Source organism: Halichoerus grypus, chromosome 4, assembly GCF_964656455.1.
Source record: "Halichoerus grypus chromosome 4, mHalGry1.hap1.1, whole genome shotgun sequence".
Lineage (NCBI taxonomy): Eukaryota > Metazoa > Chordata > Mammalia > Carnivora > Phocidae > Halichoerus > Halichoerus grypus.
This window is the reverse complement of record NC_135715.1, coordinates 80,257,932-80,281,656: the sequence shown is the minus strand read 5'-3', so window position 1 is coordinate 80,281,656 and position 23,725 is coordinate 80,257,932. Positions and strand designations below refer to the sequence as shown.

General features: G+C 45.8%; 3 protein-coding genes and 1 non-coding gene across 5 annotated transcripts in view; 1 reads left to right on the top strand and 3 right to left on the bottom strand.

Moving 5' to 3' along the window:
- LOC118538868 (uncharacterized) overlaps positions 1-2,953 on the bottom strand; it is a 43,055-nt gene extending 40,102 nt beyond the window's left edge. For both annotated transcript variants that reach the window (XR_013447055.1, XM_078070624.1), the window contains exons 1-2: positions 2,895-2,953; positions 1,721-1,836 (exon numbers count right to left, since the gene is read on the bottom strand). The gene's annotated coding sequence lies outside the window, so the exon portion shown is untranslated. The remainder of the gene's footprint in view (positions 1-1,720; positions 1,837-2,894) is intronic.
- TRNAE-UUC (transfer RNA glutamic acid (anticodon UUC)) lies at positions 2,781-2,852 on the bottom strand. The gene has a single exon. It is a non-coding gene; the product is annotated as a tRNA-Glu (tRNA).
- A 952-nt stretch (positions 2,954-3,905) lies between the features above and the next one.
- Positions 3,906-7,943, bottom strand: VMA22 (vacuolar ATPase assembly factor VMA22). Its single transcript, XM_036097128.2, has 5 exons — positions 7,788-7,943; positions 7,609-7,712; positions 7,439-7,521; positions 6,641-6,772; positions 3,906-4,865 (listed from the first exon to the last, which is right to left on the bottom strand). The coding sequence occupies exons 1-5, from the start codon at positions 7,896-7,898 to the stop codon at positions 4,753-4,755; spliced, it is 543 nt and encodes a 180-aa protein (XP_035953021.2). The 5' UTR covers positions 7,899-7,943; the 3' UTR covers positions 3,906-4,752.
- A 116-nt stretch (positions 7,944-8,059) lies between these two features.
- IMP4 (IMP U3 small nucleolar ribonucleoprotein 4) lies at positions 8,060-13,111 on the top strand. The gene is made up of 9 exons (XM_036097126.2): positions 8,060-8,717; positions 8,869-8,977; positions 11,109-11,192; positions 11,906-12,015; positions 12,090-12,222; positions 12,310-12,464; positions 12,550-12,644; positions 12,765-12,838; positions 12,922-13,111. Exons 1-9 carry the CDS (start codon positions 8,715-8,717, stop codon positions 13,032-13,034), a joined length of 876 nt encoding a protein of 291 aa, XP_035953019.1. The 5' UTR covers positions 8,060-8,714; the 3' UTR covers positions 13,035-13,111.
- The last annotated feature ends 10,614 nt before the right edge of the window (positions 13,112-23,725 follow it).

Genomic DNA, 23,725 nt, shown 5'->3' with positions numbered 1-23,725 from the left:
GAGCTTCCGCCCGAAGACTATAACCTTCAAAAGTGCTTCCCAGCTTTTTTCTCCCTTTATGTGACATAGGAAGGCTAGAGAGGGTTGGGTATTTCTCTTCCCCCAGATTGGGTGGGCTCTAGTAAAACAGTTTCCCTGAGGATAGGCCTTTGTTAAGGAGAACTGGGTGCGCTGGCATATTTCCAAGTGGTTACTTTTCCCTCCTTTTGCCAGAAGCACCAGGGGATTCTTCTCCAGTCTTGACCCTAAGAACCTGGTAGGGTTCCTGGAGGTAAAACCCACAAGAATGTGAGGGTTGTCAATGCAAAATGAATAAAACTTTAAGAAACTCTAAAAGAAAGAAAGTTTTATCCCAGCCCAAGTTAGGACAGCTGCCTGGGAAACACACTCTTCACAGGAAAGATAATGCTCCAGAGAACGAACGCTTTGTACAGGGTTATAGATTTTTTTTACGTCTTGTAAAAAGGTCAAAAGATTACAGATGAACATATAGGCAGATTACTTTGTACAAGGTTATAGATTTTTTTTTCCGTCTTGTAAAAGGTCAAAAGATTACAGATTAACATATAGGCAGGAATCATAAATTTTAATTTAACATTAATGCAATGTTAAATGCAAGGCGTAGGAGTATTCATTGATACCTTAAGGACAAGATGGTTTTCCTTTATGGCTTGGCGGGCCATAAATCAGGCTTTTGGTTTATATGAAGTTTATACAGTCATGCTAACTTAGAAATCTAAAATGGCTTCCCCTTGGGAAAAATTAAAGATGTTACTGCAGACAGAAATCTCTTCTTTTGCCTTTGACCAATGTCATACTCAAGGGCTTTATTCTTTCACAAAATCTGTACATGCTCTGGTTGGGGCCTCTTCATTTCCTTAGTTTATAAATAAGAATGCCCCAGTTCCTCTGGTGAATCTGCCTGTTTCTTTCTGTCGTGGCTGAGGAGTCAGGAGGAGAGGTGAGGTTGTGCTGATCACCCTGCAGCTGAGGTAGAAAACCTTTGATTTTGCCATCTCTAACGAATTTCTTCCAGTTTTCCTGAGGGCTCTGACTCTGAGTCTGATGGCCATTGGATCCATGCCTAGATCCCAAATGGAGTTGGAAACTGTTCTAACTGGCAAAATCTTTTGTTTGTTTGTTTTCAGTTTTCATTTGAGGAAAACCGACATTTACCTGACTGGCTATTTCTAGTCAGTTTGTAGATGTGTGAGTTGGGTCTGAACCTGCCCAGGGAGTGTTATGGGCTCCATGTTAAGGAGGGCCACAGTCACAGTGACTTTCTCACATTGAAAAACTTGAAAATTATATCAATAATTGTCTACATCAGAGCCAAGTTATATTTGCTTTATAGCAAACTGTGGAGAACTAAAAGTGCATTGTACAAAATGTTTATACTGTTCTCATATTTCACCTATGTCATATTCATGTAACTAGATCAGTACTTTCTAGAAAATGGTTCTGTTAATAATTTAGTGAGTCGCTGTTAAAATTGCTATGGTAATAAATTGATGCCTCTTAGCTATTTTTGTCTAAATTAAGCCACCATGGTAGCAACTACCTAGGATTCTTGTTCTGCAAAAGAACAATAAATATTAAACATGTCAAAATAAAATAAAATAAAGTAAAATAAAATAAAATAAAATAAACTTCCTTTATAGATTAGGCCTTTAGAGAGTTTTTCTCTCAACAGGGTCAATTAGCCTTTAAGTTTTCCTACCAGTTACTGGCTCCAGCAGCAGCTTCTGAGCCTGGTATACTATGACTCTCTGTAGTCAGTCTTCCCCCCAATTTTCAAGGCAGCAATTCAGCCGTGACTTCAATTTTCTCATGGATCTAAGAAGAGTTGTTAAATTTTAGTTTATTCAGCTTTTTTTTCTTGTGAGGACACAGTGATGACTTCCCAGCTCCACTGTATCCTATTTTAACCTATACACTTTAAATTAATATGATTACAGAAATAATTTCTCCCCCTCCCCCCCCCCCACCAAATGTATGAGTGAATAAATGAGTGTAGTGGTCCACTTCTGAAGGCAGGACCTTAGCCCTGCACATAACCTCCCTGGGTTGACTAAGTGAACCAGACAAAGGGGGTGGAAAATTGACAAAGGCACTTAGTATCTCATGTTTGTATGTTTGGCTCTCCTTTTGACTGGAAGTGTGCAAGTGTTGGGGGTCAAGAGGGATTCTTAAGTTTTAAGTATTTCCATAAAGGGTTGGGGGCAAACTGGATTGCTTAAGAACTCTAACCACTGGACTAGAAGGCAAACAAAGCGGCCGGAAGACCAGAGAAAATTAAATTGCCAGAGACTTCTTCCAACTGGCCCTCTCCAGTCCATTCATACACTTCATCCTATGCTCCTCCAGAGACTCAGCTCCACTTGTTGCAGCCCAGCCTCTGGACTGGCTCTGGAGCAGAAGCTGCAAGTGTCTTGACTTCACCCATCCCTTCCTCCCTCCCGGAGGGTGCCCCCACCCAGAGATTGACAATAAATTTTGAGTATTTTAAATATTATTCAATATTTAAATATAATGGTATTCAAATCTATAATGTATATGGTATCTTATATAATTAATAAATTACTGATCGAGAAAATAGTTTAATGATGTGATGAAAATTAATACTTCGTTCAAAACACAGAATGATAGGTCCCAGAGCTCCCCGGGCCCCAGTTTCTCCAGGCTTAATTGGAAAGAAACGCCGAATTCGACCTGAGGCATTCTAGTGGCGAAAATACAAAATTCTGGCCTGGCCAGTAGAAACGAAAAAGTTTATCCTCTTCCCATACCGGGAGTCGAACCCGGGCCGCCTGGGTGAAAACCAGGAATCCTAACCGCTAGACCATATGGGAAGTGCTGAACACACCTCTCTCGTTTCTGTAGACATCACTTACCTCAGCTTGCCGTCTGCCCCTTCACACAACGGCTTCTTACCCGTTAGGCTCGCTCCGCCCCCGGAAATTCTGACTGCGGCTGCGCGAGCCCCAGCTTCAAGGACCCCCCTTCCCCCAAACTGGCGCCCCGCCCCCCCGGGCTGGAACATCCGGGCCTCTCTAGGGGGCGGGAACTCCTGCTCCCGGAGATTTCCCAAAGGACTGGAGCCAGGGCAGATTGCAGAGCGTTTGTGATTTTCTCAGTCCCTATTTGCCTACCATGCTGGGCATTCAAACAGTAAAATGAAGGCTATTGCTTGACCTTCGACATCAACTTACATCTAAAATAAAGGACCCCATCCGGGACGGAGTTCCTCATGAATATCTTTTCTGTGAAAAACAAAAACGTATTGTGTTTTTACTTATTTTGACTTCAAAATCTCACTGGGTTGACACTTCCTAGCAGGATTTTGTTCTGAAATTCAACCTGTGTGAGAAGGGATGTACTTTTTTTCTCTAGTTTCCTTTTGAGTGCTTCCATAGGCTTTTCACTGACAACTCAAGCTCAATGTGGCAAAAACAAAATAAACAATTCCTCCCAATCCAACCACAAATAACGACCTACTGTGATTAAAGTAAATGTTAAAGACTCAAGGATTAAAACAGTGTGGTACCTGTGTATTAACTGACAGTAAAATCAATGAAACAATGGAAGCTCCAAAATACGGTGCAGGTTTATGTGAAAGAAAAAAAGGTGACATCTCAAATCAATGGTTCAACATACAGTATGTAGACCTATGGTAGAAAAAACAAGCTGGATGCAGGATTCACCCCATACCTCACTGAAACCACAAAAGTTCTTAAGGAAAATACTGGAGAATTCCTTTATCATATCATTTACAACCCCAAATCCAGAAATGATAAAACAGCTGATTGATAAAGTCAACTCTTAAATCAATAAAATTAATTTAAAAAATATGAGAGCTGGGTGGTGGTTACTATAGCTTTCACCTTATTCATTAAACTATTCAATTATTTTGTGCAGTTTAATGTGTTTTATTTTACAGTAAAGGTTTAAAAAAAAACACCATAAGCAAAGTTACAAGAGAAATTGGGAAAAATATTTACATTCCATATTATGAACAAAGGATTAATTTTCCCGCAGCATAAAGATTACCTCCTAGAAACTACTAAAAATACCAACAACCCAGTAGGAAAATGAAGCAAGGACACAGATCCCAGCACATGAAACACATTTGGCCCTTCAAAAATTAAAAGCAGCTCAGTCTCCTATAAAGATAAAGGAAGAGTTCCTAGAGTTCCCTTGAAAATCTAAGTCAGATCTTTTTTACTTTCTGGCTTAAAACCTGCCAAGGACTACCTATCTACTTAGGTGTTCATGTTTTTTATTGATATGGAATCAAACTGTCCTGATTTGTTAGCCATGTTTGCTTTTTTTCCTACATCAAAATTAGTTTTGAGAATCTAGTGAAACTGAAGCACCTATTTGTTGTCCTTCCCTGCCACTAACTGTGCAGTATTTCATCCTGTAAAGAAGCCACAGCTGATATATCCATGAGGCTGTTCTAGTTATTTATGAACTAACCTAACAGCTTTGCCCCTGCCCCACATGAATGTGTCCTAGGAGAATACAAGCTTAGAAGTGGTTTCACAGTAGTGACTTTCAACATTATTCAGTTTGCCTCTTCAAACTTTCACACCTAACAAAGCTAGAAACATGCAAACCAGAGAAATTTTAAGGAGCAGGGATTAGTTGGGGTGGGAATAGGGGCAGGGGCACTCTGTGAGGGAAGAAGGCCTGAGATAAGGCAGCCACACCAAAGAACAGCTGTGCTCACTGCCCGCCTCTGGTCACAAGTCAGGCAGACTCAGGCTCCAGCTGCTTGAGTTTCTCCTGGAGCCCCCGGAGTTGGCTTCGACCCCAGTCGATCCGGATCTGAAGGCTGGCCATCTCTGCAGCCAGCTGCAGGCCTAGAGGAAGAGAGAAGATTGTTGCCATGGTATCCTCGATGTGACACATGACTCAGGGGGCTCTGAATATCTCCAGGTACTGGAAAGGCTCCAGAACTTTCTGGCCTCCACACTATTCCTAAAATATTTCAAGAAGAGCCTTGCATTGGCTGCTTCAGAACCTCACTAGACCCACACCCTCACCTCCTTCAGATCTTTACTAAAATGTCACCTCTTAAACAGACTTTCTTTACTCCCTTATATTACCCACCAGGGACTAAAAAACACTGTTGCATGCCCTCATTTCCTTCCTTCTTTCCTTCATTATAATAGTCCTTCACTGTTCTCGCCCTCTCTCCTTCTGTTTTCTCTGCCCCCAGGAGTGTTCCACATTCTGGATCCACATCTAGGTGGCTTTTGCCTGATGCTTCTGCTTAACAGTCTTCTGGGCCCTCCATGCCCAGTCCACTCACCAGTTCAGTCTTCAGCCTACCTGCCTGACAGCAGAGCTGGCCACACATCTGCTCACCTCCCTCCAGGAAGCACTTTCTCCTCTTGGCTTCTGGGATCTCTCACCCTCTGGTTGTTGCTCCTGCCTCACCACTACTTCTCAGTCTCCTCGAGTGGTTTCTCCCCTTCCTCCTCCCACCTTCTGTCCACATTTTGAGGCCCTCTGCTGATCTCAGCTTAAATGCTGTGTATGTGTCAGCAACTTGGGAATTTAAACACGAGTGTTATGCAGTGGGCTCCCAAATCTCTCTTTTCAGCCCAGGTCTCTTCCAAACTCAGATGCATGTGCCCAGACACCCGAGCACAGTCTCCACCACACAGCACTAGGAACATACTCTCACCCAACTCCTGACTTACCCTTGGCTGCAGCTCTCTCACACCAGGTGAGGGCAACTTCATTCCCTCAGGTGTTCCTGCTGGAATCTGTGGGCTCAGGCTTCATTCCTCTCCTTCCCTTACTCTCAAATTGATCTGTCAGTAAATCTTGTGGCTTCTATTCTCAAAACATGCAGGTTCCCATCACTTACCCTCTCCTTCACTGCCTCCATCTGCATCTCAAGCCTGGCTGCTCCCCGTCACCTGCTTCCTCCCTCTGCTCTTGTCTGTTCCCACCCAGCACCACAGTCTTCCTATCACTCTGTGGGTCCAACTGTGCCCCCCTCTCTTCAGAGCCACCCATGACTCCCAAAGTCCTCATCAGGGCCTGTACCTCAAATCACCTGAGCCCAGCCACCTCTGACCTGAGCTCCTGGCACTCCCTGCTACATAAACTCCACTCCAACCCATTTGGCCTCCTCTCTGCCATCCTAAACATGATCTCACCTCAAAGCTTTTGCCCTGGCTGGTCCCTCTGCCTACAGCACTGATCCCCCAGATCAACCACAAAGTTCTCTCCATCTTTTCAGAGAGGACTTTCCAGGCCACCCTTCGTAAAATAGCTACCCTCACCCACTCCTGTCCCACTCCATCCACCATACCCTATCTTATTTTTCCGTAACAATTCTCACTACCTGGTATTATATATGGGCCTACTTATTTATTTGCATGTTTTCATTCTCCCCTCAATAGAATAAACATTCCATGAGGGGTGTTTATCTCTTTTGTTTCCTGCTGTATCTCCAGCACCTAACATGAGCCTGGAACACTGCCAACAGCCAGTAAATGCTTTTTGGAAAAAACAGCAGGTGTGCAACAAAAGCCTGCTATGGAGAAACCCTTTGCAGATTAACCCCAGCCAGGCATGGCTTTAGTACTCAAGTTCTTCCTGCATTTAGAAGTCTACTCACCCTCCCGGAAGCTGGCTTGGGCATGACGCAGACTGTGAGGAACGAGGATTCCAAACCAGTTCAGAGGGTCCCGGGGGGCTGGGGAGGACTCCAGCTCTGGGGTTCTGGTGAGACCCTTGCGCCTGCGCAAAGCTGGAGAAAGACAGACTGGAGGTTGAGGGTCTCATTACCTGTCGCTTGTCTTCTCTGTGACAATGTTGAATTTGATCTGAGCTCATGATCCTGACAAACACTGAAGGCTGGAAAATCCCTCCAACCATTTATGTTCCAGAAAACAGCTTACCACAAAGAACAACCCTTCCCTTTGTGATTCAGATGAGATGCCCAGACCACTCCTCATGACTCTCACAAGATCAGCAGATGACCCCCTTGTTTACCACGAGGTAAACAAGGAGCCACACACTGACTTTTCCCATTTTGCCTGAACATGCTGAAAGGCCAGACAGACCCTCCAACTTCCCGTTCGTCTCATAAATGATTGAGATTAGAAGTTTGTCCCTCTGAAACCAGACATATAAACATTTTCTGTTCAACTGACTGAAGTTTCCCCCAATTGCAAAACTATCCCAACTGTAAAGGACATCACCTATAACTTGTCTATTTCTCCCTACAGAAGTCTAAAGCAAAAACAAAAACAAAAACAAAACAAAAACACAGCCTGCTGAGACACTGTGATCCTCCAATCTGGGCCGCTCTCTCCATCGCAACACTCTTAATAAAATCATCTCCTCAATTATCCTGTATATTTTGTTTTTGACATCGGGAGGACGCCCTGACGGGAAAAAAAGGGGGACTCACCTGCTTCACGGGGCCCCACCTCTTCTGGAGTCTGGGCGCTGGCTCTCACCACCCAGAACTTCTGGAGTCCGTCCTGGGCCTCGCTGAAGAACGAGAAGGTAGGATCGACATTTGGAGGCCCCAGCCTGGACCCTGCCCGCCCACCCGTTCCAACATGCACGGCTCCTCACCTGGTGTAGACGCAGACCTGAGGCTCCATGCGGGAGGCATACTGCAGAGGACCTACAGACTTGGCACCCATGGCATAGCGAGCTTTAGAGAGCGAGAGCCAGCCCTGGGATACGAGGAGAGCGATGAAACTCAGTTTACCTCCGCATGCCCGCCCATCCCTCCCTCCCCAAGATCCCACCTCTTCCACCCGAGCGTTCAATGCCGCCCGCTTCGCCTCCAGTTCTTCCAGGTCCCGGAGCAGTTGCAGAAGGAGCGAGTCCACCTGCGCCCTTACGTCCGGCGCAGCCATGGGCCCACGGTACTGAGGTCTGGTACCAGCCTCCTCACAGGTTGCCCAATCGCCGCTCGCCATACCGCCATGACAACCAATAGGCTCACCTTCAAGGGGCGTTCCCAGCCGTGGGCCGAGTTGCCCAACGTTTCCAAAGGCAAGCGCTTTGGGGAGCAGCGACCCAGAATTGACTAGCTGTGTTCTCCGAAGAGTGTAAGGCAACGGAACAGTCGGCTAGAGCTGGCTAGAGCTGTGGGTGGTTCCGAGTCGCTTTTGGAAGAGGCCGCATTTTACACTTGAACTTGGCCAAAAGGCCGAGAAGCGATAAGAGGCCGCATTTTAATAGTAGGGCGATAGCTGTGGTGATGGAAGAGGTATAGCTGTATGGCAGCCATTTTAAGGGAGAAGATGCTTTAATTCCAGGAGCCGGTAGGCGAGCCTCCAGTCAACCGCTGTGCTTTTACAGTTGCTGGATCATTTCGAACCGCCAGTTATGATTACTCTAGCGGTTCATCATCTTAAAATTGGGCATCCTGCACAGCAGTCATAAGTAATGAAGCCATGCACCGACATCTTTAGTAAGGGCGATCCTTAGCGACGTGACAAAGTTTTGACGCCAGCCTATTGGCTGTTCCAATAAGCATGCGCCTCCAGATTGGCCAATCGCCTTGCGACTCCCAACCCACCCTCCGTCATCTTAACATTGGGCACTCCCGACAGTAGCAGAGTGTAGCGAAGCCTCCAGCGACCATCTTGGTTGAGGGCAGAATCGAGGGTGGCGTTGCTTACGCTGCCCCGGCATTCTCCTGGACCCACGTGGAAGTCGCGGTCAGGATGGTAGGAGGGATGTTTGAGCTCCTGTTTTTGATGTTGGGGACTCGCGCAGGGCTGGGGATGATTCCTAGGCTTGGGGTTGGTAAGGCTGGTGGCCCCCGGGGCCCGGCTGTGCGTGGCGAGAAAGAGGCTGATCCGACCCTCTGTTCCCTAGCTGCGTCGTGAGGCCCGCCTTCGCCGGGAGTACCTGTACCGCAAGGCCCGCGAGGAGTCGCTGCGAACCGCCCAGGAGAGGAAGGAGAAGGTTCGGCGCGCCCTGGAAGGTAGGCACGTCTCAGCCCCCCCAGCGCGGGGGGGTGGGGGGGGCTCTAGACCTGTAGTTATAAAAGAGTATTGGTTTGCGGGCGCCTGGGTGGCTCAGTCGTTAAGCGTCTGCCTTCGGCTCAGGTCATGATCCCGGGATCCTGGGGTTGAGCCCCGCATCGGGCTCCCTGCTCCGCGGGAAGCCTGCTTCTCCCTCTCCCACTCCCCCTGCTTGTGTTCCCTCTCTCGCTGTCCCCGTCAAATAAATAAATTTAAAAAAAAAAAAAAAAGACCATCTGTTTGCATTTTAAAATCTAATGGAGTAAAAGACCAAATGGTATAAAACGCGTTTATATTAGCATTTCTTAGTGTTTGTGTGGCTGAGCAACCTTTCAAGTATTTACTGGCCTTTTTCCTTGTCTTTTGGCTTTGCAAATGTCCCTTCCGTGATGCTATAAATTTCATATCTTGTCGTATATGCTGCGGTATCCAGATTTTACAGTTTGCCTATTAGTTTTGTTTATAGTGTGTTTAGTTCTTCCCAAATTTTAAATTTTTACGTTGTCCTATAGATGTTCTCCCTACCGCACCTACCCCCATTGTTTTTTTTTTTTTTTTTTGCTACCTTCTTCAGTACAAAATAGCAAGAATATCTTACTGTCTTTTTAGCGTTATTATGATTCCGTTGTATTTTAAAAGCATTAAACCGTTGAGAATTTAATTTTATTCGACCTGTGAATTAGGATCTAACTTTGCAATATTTTCTCCACTTTTTATTTGTCATACTAATGAAGAGTGGTAGCATGCCTGAATGGAAATGTTATATTTATCCCTATTTTCTTGGTTCTTGTGTGGGTTCTTGTGTAGAACTTTGTTTCCTATCTGGATGGTACATCAGCTTACTACCTCTGATTATTTTAAATTCACTTTGGTTTTCTGTGTTTTAAACACATAAAGTGCATGTGGTATGTGAGTATATGTTTACCTTAAGCGTTATGTTAAATACCTGTGACCTATCTGCCCACATTATTAATAAAAAATGCTCAATATATTGAAATTCAAGAATATTTTCCCCAACTCAGATAACCACAATACAGGATACTGTTTAAAAATAAGCCATTTCCTTGCTTTTCTTTGTGCTTTGTATCGTACTTGTTTGTATCCCTAAATCATACGGGGTTGGTTTTCAGTTTTAAACGTAGTTATTAGGTTGTATGTATTCTTTCCCAGCTTTATGTTTTCATTCAGCATTGTTTCTAAGATCTATTGAGTGTAGTGGGGGCTCCCATTTCCCTGTGCTTGGTGTTGACCTCATTTTTTAGTCTGGGGCAGTTAGGAACAGCATTGGTGCTATGAACCTTCTCTTCCATGTGCAAGAATTTCTCCAGGGCATATTGGAAAGACCTGCTGGTTCCAAGGGCATGTTCATATTGAGCTCTGTACTCCAAAGTGGGCATGCCCACAGCCCAGCCCTTTTTTAACCAAGTCTAGCTTTAGTTCACAGAGGAAACCTCTGACCCAAAGCATCAGGTTTAGCAGTTTTGTTGTCAGAGGGTTTCAGGGTTTCTGGTCCACCTTCATACAGAAAGAGCACTCTGTATTTGTTCTTTTAAAAATTAGTTTGTTAGTTTTTTTCTAATTACAAAAACAGTATATACTTGCAACTAAATATTTTAGAAAGCCCTAAAACCATGAGACTCAGGAACCATAAAAAATGAAATCTCCTGTAACCATTGTTTTTTTTTTTTTAAGATTTTATTTATTTATTTGACACAGAGAGAGAGAGCGAGAGAGGGAACACAAGCAGGGGGAGTGGCAGAGGGAGAAGCAGGCTTCCCGCGGAGCAGGGAGCCTGATGCGGGGCTCGATCCCAGGACCCTGGGATCATGACCTGAGCTGAAGGCAGACGCTTAACGACTGAGCCACCCAGGCGCCCCTCCTGTAACCATTGTTAACAGGTTGGCATGTAGACAAAAATAGTTTTGTCTCTGTCTTCCCCCTGCCAAAAAAGTCGTGTATCACCTTTCTGCACAGAAAGGAGTGAAAAGGGTACTTTATAGTAAAGTCTACAGTTTTTGTAAGCCACAGTGTTATATAAACTGAGGGCTCCATGCATGTGTCTTACTCAGCCCCTCTGTGTTCCCCCTGCAGAGAATCGCCTGATTCCCACCGAGTTACGCAGGGAGGCTCTGGCCTTACAGGGTTCCCTGGAGTTCGATGACGCCGGCGGTGAAGGTAAACTTTCCTGACACTGGGCCAGCTTCTCCCCCTGCACTTGAGCCTGCTGGCTTCCATCTCATTCCGCAGACACCTTGAAGGAAAGGCTGTGGAGCTCCTCCTTGCAAAACTGTCTCCCAGATGCCCTCATGACTCTGCACAGATGGCACCTCAGGAAAGCTCTTTCTTAGTGCTCCCAGTTTTGTTTATATAACATACAGTATTATCCCACTTACTCTGTTTTGTCTGTTAATTGCCCCCCTTACTAGAATGTGAACTCTGCTGAGGCAAGACCGTGTCCGTTTTGTTCACTGCCATGTCCCCAGGTCCCAGCACTTCATTAACACCCAAATGTTTCATTCATTGCATTATTCAACAAATATTAAAGGTATCACAGACTTTATGAATTTTTGTTATGAGGGAAAGGAGTCTGTTACCTTTGGCCTTAACAGAATCTAGACTTGCGCTTAGGTGGTAGCCATTAGCCCTCTGTGATAAAAAAATGAACTAAAACTAAATCAAATTTAAAAATTTAGTTTGTCAGTCATACTTGTGTTTATAGCCAATGTGGCTGGGGAGCCACCCTCTTGCTCTGTGCAGATGTAGAGCATTTTATGTTCATCATCGAAGGTGTTGTCAGACAGTGCTGCTCTAGACAGATTCAGCCACCCTCAAGTTAGCATTTTATTTCCCAAGACAGTGTCTCGTTGTTGCCCCTCATGCTCTGACAGGTGTGACCAACCACATGGATGATGAATATCGATGGGCAGGGGTCGAGGACCCTAAGGTCATGATCACGACCTCCCGAGACCCCAGTTCCCGCCTCAAGATGTTTGCAAAGGTACCGGTAGTGGGAAGTGAGTGGGAGGTGCTAAGGCACTAGTGGCCCCAGTCCTAACTCGAGTTCATGTACAGGAGCTGAAGTTGGTGTTCCCAGGTGCCCAACGCATGAACCGTGGCCGGCATGAGGTAGGGGCACTGGTGCGAGCCTGCAAAGCCAATGGTGTCACCGACCTGCTGGTTGTCCATGAGCATCGAGGCACACCTGGTAAGACTGTGGGTGGGAACAGGGTGTCTGCTGGGGTGGTTGTCTGAGAGCAGATAAGGTTTCTGACGGCCCGCCTGGCCCCACCAGTGGGGCTCATTGTCAGCCACCTGCCCTTCGGCCCTACTGCTTACTTCACACTGTGCAATGTGGTCATGCGGCACGACATCCCTGACCTGGGCACCGTGTCCGAGGCCAAGCCTCACCTCATCATACATGGCTTCTCCTCCCGACTAGGCAAGCGGGTGAGTCTGGGTCCACGGGGTGATGAGGGCTGGGGGCACGGAGTTGCCGGCTGGGCATTTGCCACTCTCCTTCCCTCTGACCCAGGTCTCCGACATACTCCGTTACCTGTTCCCTGTGCCCAAAGATGACAGCCACCGGGTCATCACCTTCGCGAACCAAGATGACTATATCTCCTTCCGGTAGGTCCATGGGCTGGCCTCAGAATAGTGTCCTGACCTTTGTGTCCCACTGCTGTTTGTTACTGACCCACATCTGCTCCCTGTCTTCCGTTACCCATGCCCTGCCTCCCCTTGCCTCAGGCACCATGTATATAGGAAGACCAGCCACCGCAGTGTGGAGCTGACCGAGGTCGGACCTCGCTTTGAACTGAAGTGTGAGTTTGGGGCTTCCCTGCCCTTCTGGTGGTGGGGGGGTGCTGGCGGCGTAGGTGGCAATGTGTCCATCTCCGCCCCCCAGTGTACACAATCCGCCTGGGCACGCTGGAGCAGGAGGCCACAGCCGATGTGGAGTGGCGCTGGCACCCATACACCAACACGGCACGCAAGAGGGTCTTTCTGAGTGCTGAGTGAACCCGCTCGCTGGTCAGGACGTGGGCCTGGACCCAGGACTCGGGGAGCGGTCAGAATAAAGTCTGTGTGCCACACCACCCCTTTGCCTCTGTGTGGTCAGGACAAGCCCACTGTCAGGCTGAGTGTGAGGGACAGTTTCCACTGGATCTTCTTAGGTGGGGAGCTGACAGCTCAGAGACATTTGCAGGTGTGCTGTTGATACTGTGCCTAGGACAAGGCAGGCCCAACCTGCTGGCTTGCCCCTTAGCCATAGCCAAGGTTTGGGAGATTTGGTGTTGCTGTCACTTGGGAGTCAGGGGCCCTGTGAGAGCCCATCTCAGACTGGGACTGGTATGTACCCAAAGACCTTGGTTTTACACAGAACATGTGTCAGGACCCTACAGCATGCCTCCAAGTTGACGTGGAGGGGGGTATAACATTAAGTAAGAAAGCGATCACAGCACTTGGGGCAGGCCTATGAAAAAAAAACTCAGGCAGGGGGATGGAGAGTGGGGGAGACCTCTGCAGATGCCCTGAAAGCTACAGGATGGCATGAAGCAGCAGGGACCACCTGGATGACCCATGCAAAGACCCTGAGGTGGACGTGCTCATAAGGGTTCCAGGAGCAACAGTGGCCTAGTGAGAGGAGTCTTGATGGAGAACAGGCAATAGGACTTCACAGGGATGTCTGTGACTTCTGGCCCCACTCATGTGAATCTAGGGCCTTCCGGAGCCTCTCTCACCTTGACATAACCTCAGCTCACAAATGAAGGATATGCCACTAAAACTTTTATGCAAGTTATGGAAATTCCAAAATACATACAAAGTAGAAGTAGTATGATGTTTATATTAGTTTTCTGGGACTGCCAAAACAAACTGCCACAAACTGGGTGGCTTAAAACAACAGATTTATTCTCTTGCAATTCTGGAGGCCAGAAGTCAGATTAAGGTGTTGGCTCCACTCCCAACCCCTCCTCCATTACTTGCCTCTTCCAGCTTCTGGTGGCTACTGACAATCCTTAATATTCTTTGGCTTGTAGTTGCATTGTTGTGGTTTCTGTCTTTGTCTTCACGTGGTCTTTCTCTACTGTCAAGTTTCCTCTGTGTGTCTCTTATAAGGACACTTGTCCTTAGATTTATAGCGCATCAGAAAATCAAGGATGACTTCTTCATTTAAAGATTCTGAGCTTAATCACATCTGCAAAGACTTTTTTTTTTTCCCGAATAAGATCACGGGCTCCAGGAATTAGGCTGTGGACATATCTTTTGGGGCCACCATTCGTCTGACTACACATCCTCATTCCTCACTTTCAGTAGCTGTGGGGCTCCTGCCCTTCCTGTTTACTGTATCCCCCTGTACCTCTTGCAGACATCACAGGCATGAGGATGATGCTCCCCTGCTTACTCTGAGCATCCTCATGGTGAGCACCATGAGGCCTGGGGCTGCATTCACTATTTCACAAGCCTAGAGCAGGCCCTTAGTCACTGGTGTTTTATTTTTTAATAACAGCACAGAAGTCTCAGAGCAGGCCTTTGTGCAAACTATTTATTATTCATTTTATTGTGGCTTCCACTGCTAAAGAAGTCTTTGAGTATAATTCTTTCAAGTTCCTCAGAGAAGTCAACACACTTGGCCTCATCAGTAGTGGGGGGCTTTATGAAAGACGGGTCCACGTTTTGCTCATCAGCTGTGTTTAGCCATTGGATGTGAATGGTATGTACTGTCAAATGATACTGGGGGAAACAGGACCCCTCATACTGTGCTGGTGGAAGAACCTGTAGGTAAAGGATTTTCAGATGGCAGTTTGGTAGAGTTTCTTAGCATTTAAAATGTTCTACTTCTTGAGTCACCATCCTAGGGTCAGAAGTGGTCACTGTGATGCTGCTGGGGACAGCTTAGGCACAGCTTTGCCTGGATGTTTGAGCAGGGGAATTTGTAGAGTGAGTCAATAAAATAACAGTAATGAAAGCACGAAATAAGTTGTGGGAAATGTCCACTGTAGTGCCTTATGTATCGCACGGATAATATCCTGAGGACTCACAGGGAGCCTTGGATTTGAGGCTTGGTACAGTGCTTAAAGGGATATTTATGCATCTTTTATTTGACTTTTTTTGGAAGAAATCAGTTCTTTTATGGTTTTGAAATGTGAAGGACAAGGGAGGAGACGGGAGTGGGCGTGGGCTTTGGTGTGTACCATTTGGAGCATCTCCTCTGGCCAGAGAGCAGTGGCCCAGGGAGAGTAGAGGGCCTTTGTGACCAGGAAAAGCCCTGTGTCATGTCTGCAACTGATTTTCGTGTTCTAGTATTCTCAATATTCAGAAATATTAACATGTGGGGAATCCAAGTTAAGGGCATGAGAGATCTGTGCCCTGTTTTTGCAACTTTTATATAAACATGACATTTCAAAAGAAAAGTTACAGAAGTTTTAAAAGAATTACTGCTAATCTATTGGGTAACAATATAACATTGGAGTTCCTTTAGAAAATGTTCTTAGTTTTTATATATAGTGAAGTATTTAGGGGTGAAATATCAGCCTGATACTTGTTTGAAAATGCTTCAGCGGAGGGGGAAAAACTGAAGCAAAATACTAATTGTCACATTTAGGTGATGCAGACGGGGGTTTGTTACAATATTCTTTCTACTTTGATATATGTTTTAAGTTTTTTACAGTAAAGGATTAAAAGGAAAATAATTACAAATGCCTGCTGTTGTTATTAAAGCATTTTTCATATTTTTAAGTTGTTAAAAATCTTCAATAAAAAGGTTGAGGTGTGAAAATAAAAGGGAACCTCCTTTACAATAAAATTGGAAAGCCAGCAGGGAGCGATCTCACGCCCTACCACTCCTAAACTCCTTAATTGCAGACCCAAATGGAAGAGAAACCTTGTAAGTCCCTGCTACTTTAGCTACTACTTTGGTATCCCAGCAGGAGAAAGAAAGGTTTTCTACTCCTCCGGCAACAGCCCCGCCAATGAGAGACTGTCACAACTCAGCCAATGAAAAGCCACTATACTTTGAACTCCCAGTTTACTCTAAGGGACTTTTTGTTTATAACACCCCTCCCTACTTCTCACTTTCCTCTGTAAAAGAGCATTCCTCTCTTCTGTTCTCTGGACTTGCCTATGGTTTTGCCTTACCAGGCTTGTCTTGGATTGCAATTCTCTGCTATTCCCAAATAAACCCATTTTTTGCTGGTAAAACAACTGCCGGTTTTATTTTTAACGTTGACAAAGGAGACGTGCCAACCATTAATGGTGGTTGAAAGCCATTGAGAGTTAGAGCCAAAGAGTGGTGGTAAAAAAAGAGGAAAGAGAATGTGTTTATGGTACAAAAAAGAAGTGAAAATTCAAGCACAATATAAGGTACATTTTAGGCATTGGTCCACCAAACTGGTTGCAGTGAACATCTTGCCCACTATCCCTTATTCTTTCCCTAGGGTACACTCCTAGAAGTGGAATTTCTGATCCAAGGAGATGCACAAGTGTAAACCTTTTGATACTTACTACCAGAAAGTTTATAGCAGGAGACCGTTTTTATCAGATTGGCAAAGATGAGGAAGGTTCAATATGGTTCATAAAGGTGTAGGGAGTTTTGTATAATAGATGTAAAACTGTGGGGAAATTTTATAATTTCTACTTTGATCCCATAGCCAGACCTAGGAATGTGCCCAACCTGCACACCATGTACACAGTGGTCACTGTGCAAGGATCTGTACCGTTGTCTGTAGCAGCAAAAGCAGGGAAACAGCCTGGATGTCCATCAGTAGCACTGAAGTTACATAAATTAGGATGTATCCACAGAGTGGAACACTGCAGCCACTGAGCACCTCAAGATAAAGTGTTGAATAAAAAGCATGGTGACACGCCATATATGATATGCTACCAGTGTGCAGAAGGAAGGGGGAGGGCCTTGTGCTGGTGTATGAACTGCATTATCTCCAGGAGGGTAAACATTCAACTGGTGCCTCGCAGGAGGGAATGGTGCCGAGGATCCAGGGAGGAGGGAGAATTTAGTGCTACCGTGGGTAGACATTTCATTTACTTGTTGACCACTTGCATGAGCTCCCATCTGGGTTCTCTGCCCAGTTTTCTTTGGAGTGCAGGGAAGACACTTTGATTTTGTCTGATTGGCTTCAAGAGTTTGAAGATGTTGTAAATACTTCTCTAATACTGATACTTCTTCAAATTACAAAAGTAACACACCCTTAAGTTAAAAAAAAAAACAACAGAAATGCACAGTGAAAAATAAACCACCTTCCTCCTTCCTGTGCCCCCAACAATTCCACTGTACTCTCCAAAAGCTATGGACTATTGACTTAAAAAAATATATATATGGCCAGATGTTTTCTCTTCGTGGTATTTTTTAACCTAAAAATCATGCTGTATACACCATTCTGGAACTTCCTTTCTTTCCCTTCAATGATCTCTTTCAGCTGCCTCTAGGTTATCAAGGGTATCCAGTACACGTGGATCCACCTCCTATTTAATACCTGCACATTCAAGTTGTTTTCTATTTTTACTACCAGAAACCTTGCTTCAAGAACATCATTGAACATACCTTTGTGTATACTTATGCGAGTATATCTGATGAATAAATTCCTCTGAGCGGAATGTTGTCTTTAAAATGATCATAGATGCTGCTGAATTGTCCTCCGAGAGGCTGTCCTGGCCACTGTCAGTAGATCTGAGTGCCTGTTTCTGTGTCCTTGCTGGCACTGGGTACTATCAGACTTTTCATCTTGGCCAAGCTCTAGGTGCAAAATGGTTCCCCAGCTGAATTTGTATTTCTTTAATTATGATGGAGGTTGTGCATCTTTTCAAATACTATTGGCCATTTGTATGTGTGTGTGTTCTCTGACCTGTTTGCTCTCTTTCTCTATAGAAATGATTGTTCACCTCTATATTGATTGATTTAAATATTTTAATTGTGCAAAATTTCAAACATACAACAGCAGAGAGGACCATACAGTGAGTCCATGAGCCCACCTCAATGTTGACCAGTCTGGTTTCCTTCATAGCCCCACCTACTACTCCCTATATCCACTCACTTGTTTATTTTGAAGCAAATCCTTGACATCATGTCATTTCATTCATGACTATTTCTGTATGTATCTCCAAAAGATAAGGACTCAACAAGAATAACAATACCATTATCACACCTAAAGAACCAATTATTCCAAATAGATATTTTATATATTCCAAATATATTATTTCAAATATCGTTAGTGTTGAGTTTTCCCGGATTACAGTATGTTAGTTTGAACTAGGATCCAAATGAGGTCCATTCATTGCAAATGATTGAAAAGTCACTTGTCATTCTTTTTAAATAGCTTTATTGAGATACAATTCACATATCACACAGTTCACCCATTTAAGGTATACAATTAAACTTTTTTATCATTGTCACAGAATTGTGCAACCATCGCTACAATCTAATTTTAGAACATTTTTGTCCCTTCTAAAAGGAACCCCGTACCCATTAGTCACTTCCCATTCCCCTCCAACCATCCCTCCAACCCTCAGGCCCTTGTAACCACTAATCTACTTTTGGTCCATAGAGTTGCCTATTCTGGACATTTCATACAAATGGAATCATACAATATGTGGTGTTTTTTAACTGCCTTCTTTTACTTAGCAGTGCATTTTTAAAATTTATCCCTGTGGTAGCATGCATCAGTACTTCATTTCTTTTTACTGCTGAGTAATAGTCCATTGTATGGATATACCATATTTTATCTATCTGTTTATCACTTTATGAAACTTGGGTTGTTTCTACATTGGGGCTATTATGAATAATGCTGCTGTAAGTATTTGTGTATACATCCTAAGTCTCTTTTAACCTATAGGATTCTCTCTCTTTTTTTATTTTTTCTTTGTAATTTATTCAATTAGGAAGCTGGTTTATTTGTTACAGAGTTTCCACAGTCTGGATGTCTCTGATCTTGTCCCTGTTGTGTCATTTAACATTTTTCTGTGCCCTTCTATTTCTTCTGAATTAACATTTAGATCTAAAGGCTCAATCAGGTACAGGTTTAAATTTTGTTGTTGGGAATACTTGGTGGAGTGTTGTGTTCTTTTACTAGGAGGATGATAATGTGTGGGGTGTCTTTTTTGTGATGGTAGCAGACATTAATATCATTGTTTAGCTCTATTAATTCAATAGGGGTTTGGAACTTGGTGCCTATTTTTCAAGAAATTAATAGGAGATTTTTTTTTTCATTACAGTTTCAAATTCATTTTTGCTGGTATATCGGAAAGTGATTTCTGTATGTATATGTGTGATGTGTGTGTGTGTATTATATTTCAACTGGATACCTTATTAAATTTTCTTATAAGCCTTTTTGGTTTTAGAACTCTCTAGCCTGATTATGCATGCCATGTGCCAGTTCCACAGTACTTTTGACAGACCCCCCACTCTTGCTTTCTCCTTGCCACAGTGCATTGGCTAGGACTTCAGAACACTGAGCAGCGGCAGCAGCGTAAGATGCCCCCTGCCCTTGCTCTTGGTCTCATTACAGGAATCCTTCCAGAGATGTGCATACTTGCCCAGACATAGATGTGCACTTAACTTCTCTCTGGTTTTATAATTGAGGGGCAGAAAGCGATGGAGAAGATCCATACCTCCCTTTGGTTGTGACGCCATGGGCTCTGCATTCAGCACCCACAGAAGAGCCCTTAGCTATGCAGAACTCCAGCCAGACTAAGCTTAAAAGAACGTGACTAGTTGGTCTTTTCCAAATAAAGTGCTGGCTGAGCTAAAGTTGGGTGTGGAAGCTGCAAGCCAAGGATGCAGGGTGACCTGACCAGAGGCCCCAGGATGCTACCAGCATCACTGTCAGAGCATTTGTTTGCCTAAAGCTTACAGCAGTTGGAGCTGTTGGCACAGAGCCCAGGGCTGAGTTTATTTCCTCCAAAGGCATGTACTAGCATCTGGGGCTCACTCTGGGTGATGAAGATACCCAGGCTCTGCCCTGGAAGAGTGGGGCTGGTTGGTATGAACATTTTAAAGATGTAATTTTTTAAAGATGAGGAAGAGGGCTTTCCCCCTCCCTCTGTGAAGCAGAACAACAGGGCAGTTCCCAGTACTAGAAATCAGCCTCCACAGAGAGGTCATGTGGGTTGGCAGCAGGACTGAGAAATGGTAGGTAGGGTGGCTTTCTCCTTGGGCTGTGTTCCCCCAGTTCTAAGCTGCTGCTTTTTTTTCCCAGAAAGGGACCAGGAGGGATCCTCAATTTCAGAACACTGAAATCCAGAACCCCTGAGGAGTTAGGGGAGAATAACAAAAGCCCTCCCAAAGGTAGTTAGCTGAAGTCACTGGTGGGCAGAAGCTGCCCCTATTGGAGTCAATGTCCTTTTTCCTGTTTGCTAAGCACCACATTTGTGGATGGACCCACAGGTCAGCCCACCCTGCCTGCAGGTTCTTAACAGAAGCAGTGGGAGAATTTTTTCAAATGTCTTCTGCCCTTTTTGGTCTTATCAAAAAAGGAAGCCAGAGAAGAACTGCACAGTAATACTATCGATAGTCTCAAAGTATCTCCCAACAAGCTCCCTAGGTTAAGGTGGTATCTATGTTTCTCCATTATAAAGTTACAGTTTTTCCCTTTGCAACATCTGCTCAGCCTGGGTTCCTCACAGCATTAGGAAAGCTTACCCAGGCACCTTCCAGCACCCAGTTCACTTGCCTCTGTTGAGTGAGCACTATGAGCAGGCAATCAGGCAGATTGGCATGTGGCATGTGGGCATCGGGGTACTTAGGATCTTCAAGGGCAGTGCCCTCTGCTCCCACTTCATGGGATTGCCACCAATAGGGTGAACAAAAGAGCCCCTAGCAGCAGCAAATCCCATTGTAAGAACATGGCATGCAATTCTCTGGGAGAAGGGAGAGGTGGGACAGGCTGGGCTACTGGAGGAATTCCCATGGGTCTCCCCATCCCCCACACCAGCCTGAGCTGAGTAGATTGCAAGCCAGGAGCATTTGGATATCTGGAGAGACCTAGAGGGATAGTCAGCGGGGCACACAAATTAAACAATGAGAGGCAGGCATGGAGTTAGGGTGAACGTGCAACCAAAAATATAGCCAATCCAGCTGGAAGCATGACAGGTGGGCTACAGCCTCAGCCATTCTGTTCATAAGCCATAAGATTTTGAACCAGATAGAAAGGTCCCCAAATAGGCAGACACACAGACCCCTGGCTAGACAGACTTCTGGATGGACAAAACCCCAGGGAGACAGACAAGACTCCAGAGGGACAGACAGCCAGATAAATGGACAGATTGTTGAACAAATGGGAAGATACCCAGCCAGACATCCAGAAAGACCTGTGGTCAGACACATGGACACCTTCCTGGCGTCAGCCAATTAGGTGATCCCAGGCAACCAAAAGACAAAATCCCTCAAGGACAGACAGACATTACCCCAGCAAAGAGATACCCCACCTACCCAGTCAATTAGCCAGGCAGACCTCAGCTTGACAGGCTTAGCTCCTGCCAGTAAGACAGACCCCAGCCTATGAGAAAGCCAAGCCCTTAGCAAGATAAACATCACCCCGAAAAGCCAGGTGGACAGATAGGTACATCCCCCCACTGGACAAACAGACCCTCAGTCACTGGTCAGAAGATCCCCAGCTAGCCAGACCCCAGCTTCTGGGTCAGCCTTCCTGCCTCCCAGTCACCACCATAGATGACATGGATGGCCCAATGACCCTTCAATGTTGCATCTGCTCCCCAGGTACCACCAGTTTCCAGTGACCTTTGACCTCCAATGACATCCACTAACACCAGGGTCCACAAAGACATTTCATGATCCCACAGTGACTCTTCCTCATTTACTCTGGTATCCATTAGTCCCTAGTGACTGCCATTAGTATCCATGAGTACTCAGACTAAAGAGTGTCCATGACTCCTCCATTGAACATCCATATCTTCTCAAAGTTCCCTGAGACTTCTGTATCCCACCTCCCCAAGTCTCCAAAAACCCATGACCATCCACAAAATCTCAGTGATTTCATTGACATATGCTATAGTGCACCGAGCAGGAGCCCTCAATGACCTTCCTTCTTTTGATCCCTCAGTTACTTAAACTACCACTCCAAATCCCAATAGCCCTTCAGCTACTTTCACAGTCTCTCACTGACCTCCAATGGCTGCCAATAACATCTGATGACAGTTGCCCATGAACATCCAAAGAACGCTCACTGACCTCCAATGAATTAACTATAAATGTCCGTCCTCAGTGATCACTACTGACCATCTTTGAACTCTTAGAGATGAAACTAATAAACACTGAGGCCACGGTGACCCCACCCAACCCCTCAGTAAACAAAACCAGTGATCATCCACTTTGACTTCTGTCACTTAAACCTGGGTCAGTAAACCAGGTTACACAGCCTCAGGCCACACACACACAAATGTTTTGTGACACATAAAAATTACATGAAATTAAAATTTCAATGTCCACAAATAGTTTTATTGGAATATAGCCACACTCATTTCTTTACATGTGGCCTGTGGCTGCTTTCACACTGCCATGGTGGAGTTGAGTAGCTGGGACAGACACCAGAGACAGCAAAGCCAAAAACCAAAGTCCTTTGAAAAAAAAAAAAAAAAGTGTGCCCATCCCTAACTCAAACAACACTCTAATAATCCATAATTAATTAAATCCACAACCTGAACCAATGACCTTTTTGACCCCTCAATCACTTAAAGTACACCTCACCCCATTGGTTAACCTTTTACACCTCAACGACCTCAAACTGGACTCCACAGACACCCCCTCCAGTGACACCCCCAGAAATTCCTCCCATGACTCCTGGAGCCCTGCTGGGTGAGGGGTGGGCTGGCCCATCTACCCAGGCAGGACCCCTAGGCTCCTCTCCGCTTTCTCCAGCCTCCCCTTGGTGACCCGGGGAACTGGGTCACCAAGTGGTTCTCTTGGCCTTTTCCTGCGCATTTTCTGAAGTTGAGGGTGTGGAGACAGCAAAAAGAGAAGCTCTTTGAAACCCTTGAGAACATCTTTCCCCCTGGAACCCACTTTGACGGCCTCAGTTTTCTTTCCCTGCAGGTTTATGCGGGTTGAGATCCTTAAATTCAGAAAGGATCCTGGCGCCCCCAGCTCCTCCTAGCCCGACCCAGAAAAAGGAACCTCAGGAAATACAGAGATACAGAAAGAGACGCTTCCATTCGGTCTTTCTCACAACGGGGGTTCCCGGGTGTCAGCTCCCCCCCCCCCCCCCCGCGGCAACCTCAGCAACCTCCCGTGACCTCCCTCGGGCCCCGCCGCCGGAGCTCACAGTGAGGGACGCCCCCAACCCAGGCTCCTCGAGGCAGGACTTGCAGCTGGATCTCCGCGACCATCTCCACTCACAGCTGCCGCGCGGCCTCTCTGGCTCGGAGCCCAGTCTATCTCTCAGGGAGACTGGACCTGGGAGGCCAGGCGAGAATGCAAGGCCATCTACCAACGCGGGCCCTTGGAGGAAGGGGCGCGGATCCTGGGAACAAGCAGGAGAAAGCGTCCAGGGGATTGTGCGGACTCAGCCAACATGCCCGGCGCGCATAAAAAGGGAAGCACCTGCGCTGGACTCAGTTCCCAGGCCCAGCGGGAGAGGACGTAGGGCTCCCGAAGCTGCCTGGGTCCCGGAGCCTGTGGGCGGTACCGGGGCGAGCTCCGAATGTCATTGGCCGAGGGGCGAGCCCTGCCGCCTGTTGCGCGCTTC

What these genes read in the sequence shown, in the direction of transcription:
- IMP4 (XM_036097126.2), top strand. An exon ending in GGTTCGGCGCGCCCTGGAAG is followed by an intron (nt 8,978 to 11,108) that starts GTAGGCACGTCT and finishes TTCCCCCTGCAG; the next exon opens with AGAATCGCCTGATTCCCACC. An exon ending in CCTCCCGACTAGGCAAGCGG is followed by an intron (nt 12,465 to 12,549) that starts GTGAGTCTGGGT and finishes CCTCTGACCCAG; the next exon opens with GTCTCCGACATACTCCGTTA.
- VMA22 (XM_036097128.2), bottom strand. Translation starts at nt 7,898, where the DNA reads ATGGCTGCGCCGGACGTAAGGGCGCAGGTGGACTCGCTCCTTCTGCAA. An exon ending in TGAACGCTCGGGTGGAAGAG is followed by an intron (nt 7,713 to 7,787) that starts GTGGGATCTTGG and finishes CTCGTATCCCAG; the next exon opens with GGCTGGCTCTCGCTCTCTAA. An exon ending in CCAAGCCAGCTTCCGGGAGG is followed by an intron (nt 4,866 to 6,640) that starts GTGAGTAGACTT and finishes CTCTTCCTCTAG; the next exon opens with GCCTGCAGCTGGCTGCAGAG.